General features: G+C 38.6%; 1 protein-coding gene across 2 annotated transcripts; it reads right to left on the bottom strand.

The window, feature by feature from the left end:
- Positions 1–1,805: 1,805 nt before the first annotated feature.
- LOC101850040 lies at positions 1,806–10,771 on the bottom strand (the record flags this gene model as incomplete). 2 transcript variants are annotated; one of them, XM_005109600.3, is given in 5 exon segments in its annotated part: positions 1,806–3,019; positions 4,086–4,249; positions 5,204–6,061; positions 7,468–7,742; positions 10,475–10,771. In XM_005109600.3, coding segments are annotated over 4 exon segments (1,863 nt in total). In that variant the 5' UTR covers positions 7,586–7,742; positions 10,475–10,771.
- Between the last annotated feature and the right edge of the window lie 943 nt (positions 10,772–11,714).

Genomic DNA, 11,714 nt, shown 5'->3' with positions numbered 1-11,714 from the left:
GAAAATTGAAACTAATGAAACCCTCTACCAACATCTGTATGATCTCCTGAATTATTCTTTTTGATCGTTAGTCCAGAATGAAGTTTCGTGCTAAGAAGTGAGAAGAAACTCTTGGTCTCATCGCATTACTTCAGGAGTAAAGTTGTATGTGTAACCAATCAGTGTTTATACTACTAGTCTGAGAGGGCATTGTTCTTGATGCAAGCTCAAAGTCAAAGACAGTGACATAAAACCCCATTCTTCCCATTGATTAAGTACATGTATAATCTTTTCAGCGTTTTACTACTCAACTGTGAATCAAAATCTGCAGATAAAGAAACCCCTCACTTATATTGTATCTATACAAATCAAGGCAAGAAAAAACAAAAACAAAAAACACCCCCACCAAAAAAAACCAACAAACCAAACCCAAACAAAATAAAAACAGACGAAACAGGCTCACATCTTTTTAAAAAATCACAACAATGGTAAAATATGTACTGATGCTTAATTCTATACCACAGCGGTAAAATTAATATCATTGTCATGGACAGATCTCTCGCAATACAAAAGAACCAAACAATGGCATAGCTAATTATGCTATTTTCCCCATTCACCAAAACATGTTATAACCCTTCAAAGTGGTCCAGCCTCATTGATGTCCATTTTAAATACAATGAGCGAAGATCACACATGATTGAAAAATCAAGAAACAGATAAAGCACATTAAATTAACTTTGCCAATAACTTTAGTCTGACACAAACCCCAAAATATCTTCATAACATAACACTTTCACTTCAAGTTGAAAAAGTAAAAGATTCTTGAAAAACATTTCTTGAAAAAAAATCACTTCTAATGACAGATGGGTTATTTATAACAATTCAATGTGTGCGCCAGTTACAATAAACTCAACAAACATTTCTCATGCAAAGTATTTAGCCTTTCCTCTGAAGAAAGTATACCGTTTTAGTGTCTCTTTTTATGAGCATACCAAAAGTGTAAAAAATCAATAGCAGCAACTACTGTACAGCATCATTCTTTGCCTTAAATAATATTTAAAGGCTTTAGGACCCAGGAAGTATTTTCTAATTAGTTGGGGAATGTAATTTCCGCCTCAAAGTTTTCTGTTCTGACTTTACTTGATAACTCTCAAAACAGACCTTCTGCTTTACTTTATACCCAGCACTCTTTGTATTGTTGTGACAATTTCTCACTGAAGAAAGTAGAGAGCATAACTGTTTCATTTTAGTAAGACTTTTACAGCAATTGCAACACAATAAGGTCGTATAAGTGCAGAAGATTAGAGGTGTTAAGAGAGTTGAAAGGAAGAGACAAAGACAATAGAAGGCGTTTGATAATAAAGAAGGAGCAAACCACACCACAGCACCTGCCAACCACCTACAGAGCAAAGAAGAAGCAGACCACACCACAGTGCCCAGGTAGGTGATTGAAGGTTGCCTCAATAAGTCTTACTTCTATATTTTGTCTCTGTTCTTTCTGTCGGTCTTCCTGGCCTGGGGTTGTTGTTTTTTCTGTTACAGTACACTAATACTAAATTTATGTGACTGCAATCCCCCTAATGTACTTCTTACAGCTCAATCAAATGAGAGCGCTTACTTAACTGTAACCAGGAAACTAATCCACATTTTAGGGGAAAGATATATTAGGATTTGTACAAACAGTAGTGGGGTTTTGAGGCAGGTGTATGTTAGAGGTTTGTTTGTTTGTTTGAGTAAAGAGGAGCACATCGACACAATAATGGTAATTTAATGCTGGAAAAAAGTAAGACAGACAGACAGACAGAGAGAAACAACAGAGGGGAAAGTAAAGAAGTAGGACCTACCAGTGGATCCCCCCCAACCACCCACGTGTGTTAGAGAGAGAGAAGTGGAATATTATTACAACACAACACAAAGAACAAATAAACAGCACCTAATACCATCAGCCTATTTTTTAAAAACCTGTAAGCAAAAAAAAGTTTTATGAAAGTGAAAAAGTTACAGCCATTTATATCATGTTCATTCTTCTGAATAAAAGTCTAGTCTAAATGCATTCTCCGAAAATTGTTGGTCAGAAAATGACATACAACAGAGAGGTTGCTGTTTTATTGTGTACCTAAAATAGGTAGATGTGAAGAAGAAAGTGTCATAAATGTTGTTGTTTTTTGTCTAAGCGATCAATGTGTACACTAACCATTAAATAGCCATTTTCTGCAATAGGAACTCGGATAGAAAGCATTAATTCTCTTTCTTATTCTGAGAACAACTGAAGTTAGTGCCCTATGAATTGTAAAAACCTTCCACCATGCAAAACAAATCATTCCATCTCCATGGCCACATGTGAGTCTGTTTTTGTACACACAAATGCACTATTTGCCTCTGTCACTGGTTCCGCCACCGACATCTTACACTTCACAATATCTGAGGGGAAAGTATCCGCTTCCAGTTTGACAGCCGCTGATACAACAGCCGTCATCACAGATCGATTTTTAGGCGTTGGATTGGACAAGAGGGCATTGTTCAACACATTTTTAATGAAATCTCTGTTTTGAGGGTTTTTTATCACAGACTTGAGGAAACTAAGAGCCTCCACTTTGAATTGATCCAACTCTTTCTGGAGTTCTCGGTTCCGTTTGATCAGACTGCCTGTCTTCATGGCCACTTCCCAGAGACCAGATTTATGTAAAGCATCCGCCGTGCGCTTAAAGCGGTGCTCCTTGTTAGGAATTGTCTTAACACCAGTCCGTTGAGATCCTGGCATTGAGCTAGGCCTCGTCTGTTTCTGGTGCGCGATTTTTGCACAAAGTTCTTGGCCAAAGCCCGGTTGGAGAGTGCTGAACGGCTGATGCTGTTTGTCTGCCCGCGGTGACATGTGGCCGGCCGACAAGGCCGTTATAGACGAGTTCGGTACGTGGCCCAGAGGTAAAGGCAGAATGTCTGATGCTGGCAATGGTAAAGGTTGAAACTCTGGCATGGTGAGCTTGTCGGTCCAAGGAGTGAGGCCGACGTAGCTGCAGGGAGGACTGTGTTGGGAGTCTTGCTGGAAACAAACAGAGACATCAGTGTCAGTATTGGAGGAACAATTACAATTTCACCTAATGGCAATCATTCATAAAATAATAATAAATAGAACAAAAGCAAAAGAGATAATGACATAGAATTTAGAAATCAGAGGGACAGAAAAAAAAAGAACCTGCGACCATTGGGGAAAAAAACAAGAGAGATCAAAGAGAATTTAGAAACCAGAAGGACAAAAAAGAAAAAAACCCAACATCCCGTGACTATTAGTCATGCTGAAACCTATTTTCATTTGAAATTCATCCAAGACGAATACCTAAAAGATAATCTACGATAGGGAACCAAAGGGGCCAGTCCCTCTTTCACTTACACATGTATAGTACCCTTTACCTTTCATAACCAAAAGAAAACAAAATAAGCAACAGCCAATTACTAAAAGTAAATTGCTCAGGGGACTGTTATCAAATAAAACTTTAACTTAAGCATAAAAGTGATCTAGTAATGCATGAGCTTCTGTCTTTCAACATTACCTCAAATAACAGTAGCAGGCTCCTTTCAACGTTTATGTAACAATCTTCAACTTTCCAAAAAGTATTTCATTAGCAGCATCTTAACCTCATCCTAACAGCTCTACATCAATAAGGCAGGTTTCCCAATTTGGGTGCCCAGCATTTCCCAAAGTTGACCAAATATGAAGTGTTATAAAACATGACATATGAAATACTGTTCGAAAGCTTAACATTTCATGATACTAGAAATGCATATTTTATGAGCGTCAGCTCATCATAGTGTATGTAAGAGACCTTCAAAGTTAACTCCCCTTGATTCTCACTAAATAAGAAGCTTACTGAAATCTTTAAAAACCTAAGACAAAATTGCTGCCTCCAAATAAAACCATTGTACAAGAGCATTTTCTACTTCCAATATCATTATCAGTACAAAGACATTTAGAGAACCCCTGGGACCAAATCAAAAGTACAAAACAAATCTAATTCTTCAATAAAACACACATTTTCAAAATATGACCCATCTGTTTCCAGCGGGCCAAACAATATCAAACGCAAAGAAAAAAAGACCTGTTTACTTACAGATGCATTAGAGGACACATCACCGAAGCCAGAGTCTGATTTGTTGTTACTGTTTTCCTCAAGGAAAGATCCGGCAGTGGATTGTGTCATCTGGCTGTGGATCACATCCGTCTTCAGTTGACCTGCCAAGAGTGAATCAGGATAACTTGGCTTCATGCCTTCACCTGAAGAAACAGAGTCAAACTTACATTTAAGATCTATGGCAATGCTGTGAAAAATACTCAAACCCTTTTATTAAATTAAAAGAAAGAAGAAAAGGAATTCTTTTCACATTACCTTTCTAGGCCTATCTTTTTTTGTGTTATGTTGTTCCCTTGCATTTTTTGTTTTTACATTGTAGAATACATTATCAACAGCTTATTGTAACTGTAAGACTCCGCCATACGTCATTATGAAAAGTGACATATTATCATTTATTATGATGCAGTCCATGTTTAGAATTCTTACATGCCTATTTGTCAAAAGCAGAATTTTTTAAAATGAAATTCCTAATTTAATGGTCAAAATGTAAAACACTATGTTGTTGACTTGACGTTTATGATGCATCAGCATGTAAACAGCAATCGTTTGATGAGAACAGACTAGAAATAGTATATAATACTGAAAATAAGAAGGAGTAGGCCACACAAGAGAACCCACTTTCAAAGTTTCTGTACTTTTTATAAAGAGGTGAAAGAAAGGTTCAGTGATTCAACTTAACCCATGAAAACCAAGGAAATGCAAAATGAACCTATGAAAAATGTTTTTCACGTGTTTTAATTTGATAGAAACGTAATGACGCAATGTTAATCTTTTTCTGTCAAAGGTGAGAAAAATACTATTCAACACACTGCGCATTGTGCTACCACAGGGCATCCCATTTTATTTTGCACCCCACAACTTTCTGCCTCATTGTCAGCAAGTTAAAAAAACTATACCAATGGGTTGTTTTTTTTCCCACATTTCCAGGCAGAAAAAGCAATTTGCATAAATTGAACCACAACCAAGAAGGGATGGCAGGGGTAAGTAGCAGTGTAATAACATAAGAAATGTATTCAAAGAGTATCAACAGCTCTAATTATTAATAAATAATGTCTCGGTTTCATATAAAGAACAACAAACAGAAAAGAAACACTTACCTCGACCACCTCCAGGGTCCCCAAGAAAATGTGTGGAAACTGAACTCTCATCTCCACTACTGCTGCTGTTCACAGAGGGTGGAGTGAAGCTGGAGGAGTTCGAACCTCCGGGGAAAAAGTTGACAACAGTAGATGAAGAGTCTTTTGGGGTTAGAGATCTCATATTCTGACAGCTCTGAGGCTGTGAAGGTTGGCCAAGGAAGGAAGCAGCATTTTCACAACCGTTCAAAGACAAACCTGTCTCAGATTTGCACAAAGATGTATCAGTCTTGCTCAAACCAGAATGGTGGCTTTGGGCAGCTAAAGGGTGATTTGATTCATGAAATGACTCCGTTGCACAAGAAAGTTTAGGAATCATATTATCCTCATGAGCAGCTGTGTTAGTGTCACTCAACATAAAAAGTGAATTCTGATTCAGCATCGAAGGGTTTGAACACTGAACATCTGAAGAAAAGATGTGTTTAATGTCTGAGACTTTGCTGTAGCTCTGGGACTGAGGATTGACCAGTGAGCTTGAATGAGACGTCTGGTGGTATGAAGCAACAACAGAAGCAGGACTATCACTTTTAATCTTCGGCGAGAGGTGAGATAATGAAACCGAAGCTGCCTGGAAGCCCCTGCATTGTACTTCAGCTGGGTGATAAGCAGAAGCTGTTGGACATTCGGCTGGGCTCGCCAGGAGATTTTTTGAGCTGAACGGCGTATGAGAAGGAGAAAACATGGAGCTGGTGTTCTGTGGGCTGGCTCTGCTGCCGCTTAGTGAGTAGCTGGACATGTTGGGGATGCTGTGCAGGTCCTTCCTCTGAGAAGGTGAGAACCCAGACCGGATGTTGCCTACTTCAGAAGTATGAGGAGAAGCTGAAAGGAAAAGATTTTAAAATGTGTAAAAATAATGGTCCACAATTTCACCAGCTTGTATTTATAAGTATTATATATTACTTTATCAACAGCTGCCAAATTTTATGAGTAGCATGGTAATGAAAATTAATACTTGGTGGGGGTTTTTCTTCTTCTCTGATAGTGCTTTACCCAGAATGTTCTATTCTAGTAAGGTCTAAAAATCATCATAATATTTACGCAAGTTGTGACATGTTTAGACATTGATTTGCCGAGCAATTAGTCAAAATCTTACAAACTCTTATTAAGTTCTGAACATGGGTACAATAATTATCCATAGAACCATGAGTTATATTGAATTTGTACTCACATGAAGACAAAGAAGAAAACTGATACTTAAAGATGAAACGAAGACAAAATTTCACTGCAAGAACACCCCTCCCCTCCTTTTTCAAATGAAAAATAATCATATGTTTGCAAAACTGAAGCTTCACTTCCAGCAACTAAAAAAAAACCCTTATTTTGACTGTTCTTCATTACTTTCTTTGGAAAGAACATTACCTTAAAGCAAAAAAAAAAAGAAAGATTTCTTCTATTCTATTCTCTATTACGAACCATTGTTGTGTGATAAGCCAGTAATTCTACTAAATGGTATACCACAATTCAATAACTGTTAATTTTACTTGCTCTTTCAGAGCATGTGGCTCCTTGAGGTTAAACCTGCACACATGGCAGCCAACATCTCCACCAAATAACACTGATAAAACCTAATAAACCACAGTGTGTGGTGGCCTTAAACATTCCATCAGCCTCAAAATGGGATCAAACAATGTGCATATATATGAGATATTGGCACGTCTCCTTAAAAAAAGACCATGTGTTCACAAGATGATTATTATGCACAATAGATAAAGCCGAAATAGCTTTCTTTTGGTACCAGTTTTGATCAGAAACGTGGATACATTTTATTTTTAAAAACAACAAATTTTTTCTCTAGCTCCTCAAAGAAGTTGCTTTCTGGGCTTCAAAGATTTGAGCAGCTTGCCAATAATGTGTGTGTGTATGTGTGGGAGGGGGAGGGGGGACAGTCATGGGGTTTGATATTTTAATAACACAAGAATAGAGAAATACTGTAATTTTCTATCTCTCTACAATAGTTTCACTAGGCTGGATGGCATCAAAAAGGTCCTCCATAAAAGAATATAATAACATTAAAACAGAATCCACCCACTTAACCCTTGATAAAAAATTGCACCTCTTCTCCACATCAAACAATAATACAGGAGGAAGAAAAAAAAAAGTTTAGGAAAGTAAAGTACACCAGGTCGGTACAGGAACTAAATGAGTGAAAGTTTGTTTCCAGAAGTGTAAAGCATTACCTTGGATGAACTTCTTACATTTCTAAACAAGCTCAAGAGACAACATACCATATATCGCACCTTCAGGAGGCCCGTGTTTCTTTTCAGTTGCGCTGCTCAGCGATGCGCCCAAGTCAGAGTTATCAGAAAACAGTAAGCTCCTAAGAGACGTGTCCGACTTTTCCATTGTTCCAACAGCAACTGTGAGCTTTGTTTATGACCACAACCTCTCCTCACTGGGTCGCCATCCTTGAACAGCAATAGGCGGAGAAGGAGCGATATTGTGTTGCCATTCCTGTTTAAGTTCAGTCACACTGTTAGGTCACAGAAGACAAGCTCTTTCTCTGAAAAAGGGAAAAAATAAAAGTTCGATAGATTTCTTCATGGTGTGTTTTTTTTTAAACTTATACACGTGCACAGATTCTATAGTCTTCAACTGCAAAATAGCCACCAAATCAGTGCTTCAAGAGCATAAAAATTCCATGCTGACAATTAAAGGATCATGTTATTATGATTGTGAATAATGAGTAATTAACCGAGCACCAGTATATTTTAGAAAAAGAAGCTCTCCGATTTTGCATTAAATTTCTTTTTTAAGGAAAAAGGGGAAAAGAACTGAGCTGCACAGCCATGATTTACGTTTAAGCTTCTTCATTCATATTGATCGCACTCTTTACATTGACAAGAGCAGAATAAGAAGGGCAAAGCGATCCTGCTTGATGTGAGGGAGGGGTGATTCACTGACTCTGCCCCTCAAAAACACAAATATATACACATTATACACACACGTAACGTAATTATACACAACAAACAACCTGTGTCTGTGGTGTAGCGGTCAGGCACTCCGCTGTCTCGCGTGTATAGAAGACTCGTGTTCTATTCCCGAGTAAGCAAGAATTTTTATCAAGTATTTCAATCTTTTTGCTTAGATGTATCTTTCTCTGTCAGGGTTGGCCCTGACAGCCAAGCTGGAGTAATAGAGGAGTGTGTGTGTGTGTGTGTGAGAGAAAGAGAGACACAGAGAGAGAGAGAGAGAGAGAGAGAGAGAGAGAGAGAGAGAGAGAGAGAGAGAGAGAGAGAGAGAGAGAGAGAGAGAGAGAGAGAGAGTTGGCCAAGGGAATGTTGGGGCGAAAGATGGGGTTGGCAGATAATTAAGATAATTGAGAAGAGATCATTAATCATGTAATGCCTTGGGTAGAATTATAAGAAGAGTAAAGAGTACAAATTAATATTTCAGTGTAGTGACTAAGGCCTAGTTACATGACACCTGCGTGCAAAAGTAGTCCAGTTAAACTAATGTTGTTTTACTATCAATGCGCACAGGCATATATGAGGCGCTTGTAAATAAACTTTAGATTCTAATTCGTGCTTAGTTCAAGACCCGACATCTCTACAATAGTTTGCTTCGTTTTTCATCTACTTTTTCCAAGCTGTCACATACTTTCTTTTCCCTAAAACTTTCTTTTCTATTGCCACTGTCACTGAATGTGAGTTGATCTTGCGTCTTGCACTATATCAAGACTGCGCGTGCTCTGGCGTGTTCTGAAGTGAGTAAATTTCCAGCGTTTAAGAGCGTCATTAAATCAGGCTTATCTATTTGAGCTCCTAAAGTTTAAAAATGTACTCACGTCTGCACGCCGAACATGCCTGAGCAGGCACAATATTACCAAGGCAAGCCCCTCAGAAACCCCCCCGTGGTACTTGCCTAGTTTTTAAATTTATACAAGTGAAATTTATTTTACTGCTCATTTTGTAGGATAGAAATACTGATAAAACATCAATATCGACATAAATCAGTATCGATATCCAATAGTCTTTGCTTACGTGTGTGATTTAGTGCTAGATTTAACGGGACAGCACTTGTTCAGGTGCCATATTTTGACTTTTGAGTTGAAAATTAAAATTCTGGACAGATGTCCGATGACCTCAACTTCAACCTGAACCTTTGATCTTGTAATTGTAACTTATTGTTTGATGACAAAAGTCGAGGCAAGATCTAAATCTAGATCTAGATTCTACAGATTCCCAGAAAATTAGATTATATTATTATCTATTATCTATTTGTGGCGGCCGAATTTTGCACTCAAAAGGCTTTTTAAAGGCTACATCGATCGACATGCAGTTTTCGCCAAAAGATTCTTTAAAATATTCTCTAGACCATGACGCCTTTCGTTTTTTCAGTTTTGAGAGTTTTGCTGCAAAAAGCTACACATTTCTTTATTTCGTCGATCGCTTTTGTAGGCCGACGCTTTTGTCTTTGTAATTTTAGAAAATCTGCCAAACGTTTGTTTACTTCAAGTACGTCTTACTTCCGTTTGATACTATCGCGCATTGTCGCGCAAAACTGAGCCGTATAGGCTAGATCTAGCCTCATGTTTTCTTTTTTTACTCGGTGCTAAATTCGACTGTGATCCTTTCGTTTGATGCCCATCATCGCTTTTTCTTGACTCCGCGACAGCTACAGAGTTGAAAGTTGGCAAGTACCTGCAAAAAGATAGATCTATAGGTCCCCATGACGGAGCCCGCTTTTTGATTAGAAGGCTAATTATTTCCTGAATTTAGAAAAATATAGATCTAGATCTAGATAGATCTATTTGACAAAAAGTTCCCTTCCTTCTTTGGCCTTTGTGATTATTCCACAGAGAAATAAAACAAATCTGTGTAGCTGTCGGAAGTGATATTTCGCGAGGCGCATTTTGTTTTGAGAATATAGACTAGATTCTAGATCTAGATCTAGTCTAGATCTAGATCTAGATCTAGATTCTAGACCTAGATCTAGATCTAGACAACATGTAGATCTAGATCTAGATCTACTGAACTGTACAGTTGACAACACAGTTGAGTTTAGGCCTACTTAGAACTTTCCATTTTTACACGGACAGTCAAAATTCCAGTGCGGTCACTGATTAGGAGGCCAAGGCAGTAATTTCAGCTCTAATTTTGCAATGAATGTAAATAATATACAAATCGACAATTCTTAGATCTGAACATAGACATATACTGATAGTGATATAGGATCTTTGAGTGTCGGCGACAGATCAAGAAAGAGATAACCAATCAATAATCATAATCTTACACTGTGTGGTCGGTGTATTCCCGTTGGTTGAGGATAATTTTATGAAGTCAAGTCAGTCTGAAGATGCGGCTTTCCAATCCTCAGACAAAGTGAACAGAAAACCCACACAAAACACACGAGAGAGAAGAGTCAAACCATTCAAATAGTTACTTTCGATAGCAAAAACGACTGTGCAAGCGGTCACTGAATAATACACTTCCGAGAAGAGAGACACTCGATGGACACAAAAGGTGCACCGTGAAAGAACCCATGTTTTGTACACCCACTGGGCTATTGACGCACACCCGCTCGTGCATTGCAACGTGATGTTTGCCTTTCGGGAAGAGGTGGGCAAAATCCGAGTAAATACCCGGTTAACCGGTTCTTTTCTGACCTGTATAAAAGACAAGGACTCTGGTCTCAACAATATCATTAAAAATTACGTGTAACGTAACTTGTATTTGACATTATGTTTGTACTTGTACTTGGATTAATATTGTTCGACAAAAAAACTCTCAATAATCATACTCGAAAGCTGCTATTTTCTTTAGATCTCGTCCGTTTCTGAGCAGTTCAGAGGTTGCATAAATACATGTATATATAGGCCTACATGTAAAGGTTATATGACGATCCTTGGCAGTGTAAATTTGTAAGCAGAGAGACAAAAGTTGAATAACTGTAGTCAGACCCTAGGTTTTATTGGGTGCTAGTGCTAGTCCAACCATTGCTGTTTGCGTTTCCTGACCAGAGTGCTGACTTTCCCACTCTGGCCAGGAAACGCAAACGGCAATGGTATGGACGCAACACCCATTCATCCGGCCTTGCCAAGATATTGATCCAGCAAGGCAGCGTCCAGGGGAAAAGGAGCAGAGGCAGACTGAAGAAGAGTTGGGAGTGGACATCAAGGAATGGACAGGCCTGGAACTCAAAGACACGCTCAGGAAAGCTGAAGACCGGAAGGAGTGGAGGGAGCTGGTGACCAAATCTTCAAAAGCGCCCTGGCGGACATCTAGTTTACGGGATAGGTGAAGGTGAAGCCCAACTGACGGTCTACCTTGATATTTCTGTTCTATTTGCTGGTAGGGCTTACCACAGGAACAGTCTGACAACTTTCTTTTTTTTTTGTTTTTTTGTAAGTGTTTATGGTGAATGGTGCTCACAACTGCATAAGGTCATATGAGCGCGCGGGACACATTAAACATTTTCGGTTGGTCGGAAATCAAGAATTTTGCCTGGGTGGTGGCCGAAGCCTACTCTTATC

This window comes from Aplysia californica, unplaced genomic scaffold, assembly GCF_000002075.1.
Source record: "Aplysia californica isolate F4 #8 unplaced genomic scaffold, AplCal3.0 scaffold00795, whole genome shotgun sequence".
In the NCBI taxonomy this organism is placed as follows: Eukaryota; Metazoa; Mollusca; class Gastropoda; order Aplysiida; family Aplysiidae; genus Aplysia; species Aplysia californica.
The sequence above is the reverse complement of the archived record's forward strand: the minus strand, read 5'-3'. Positions and strand labels throughout refer to the sequence as shown.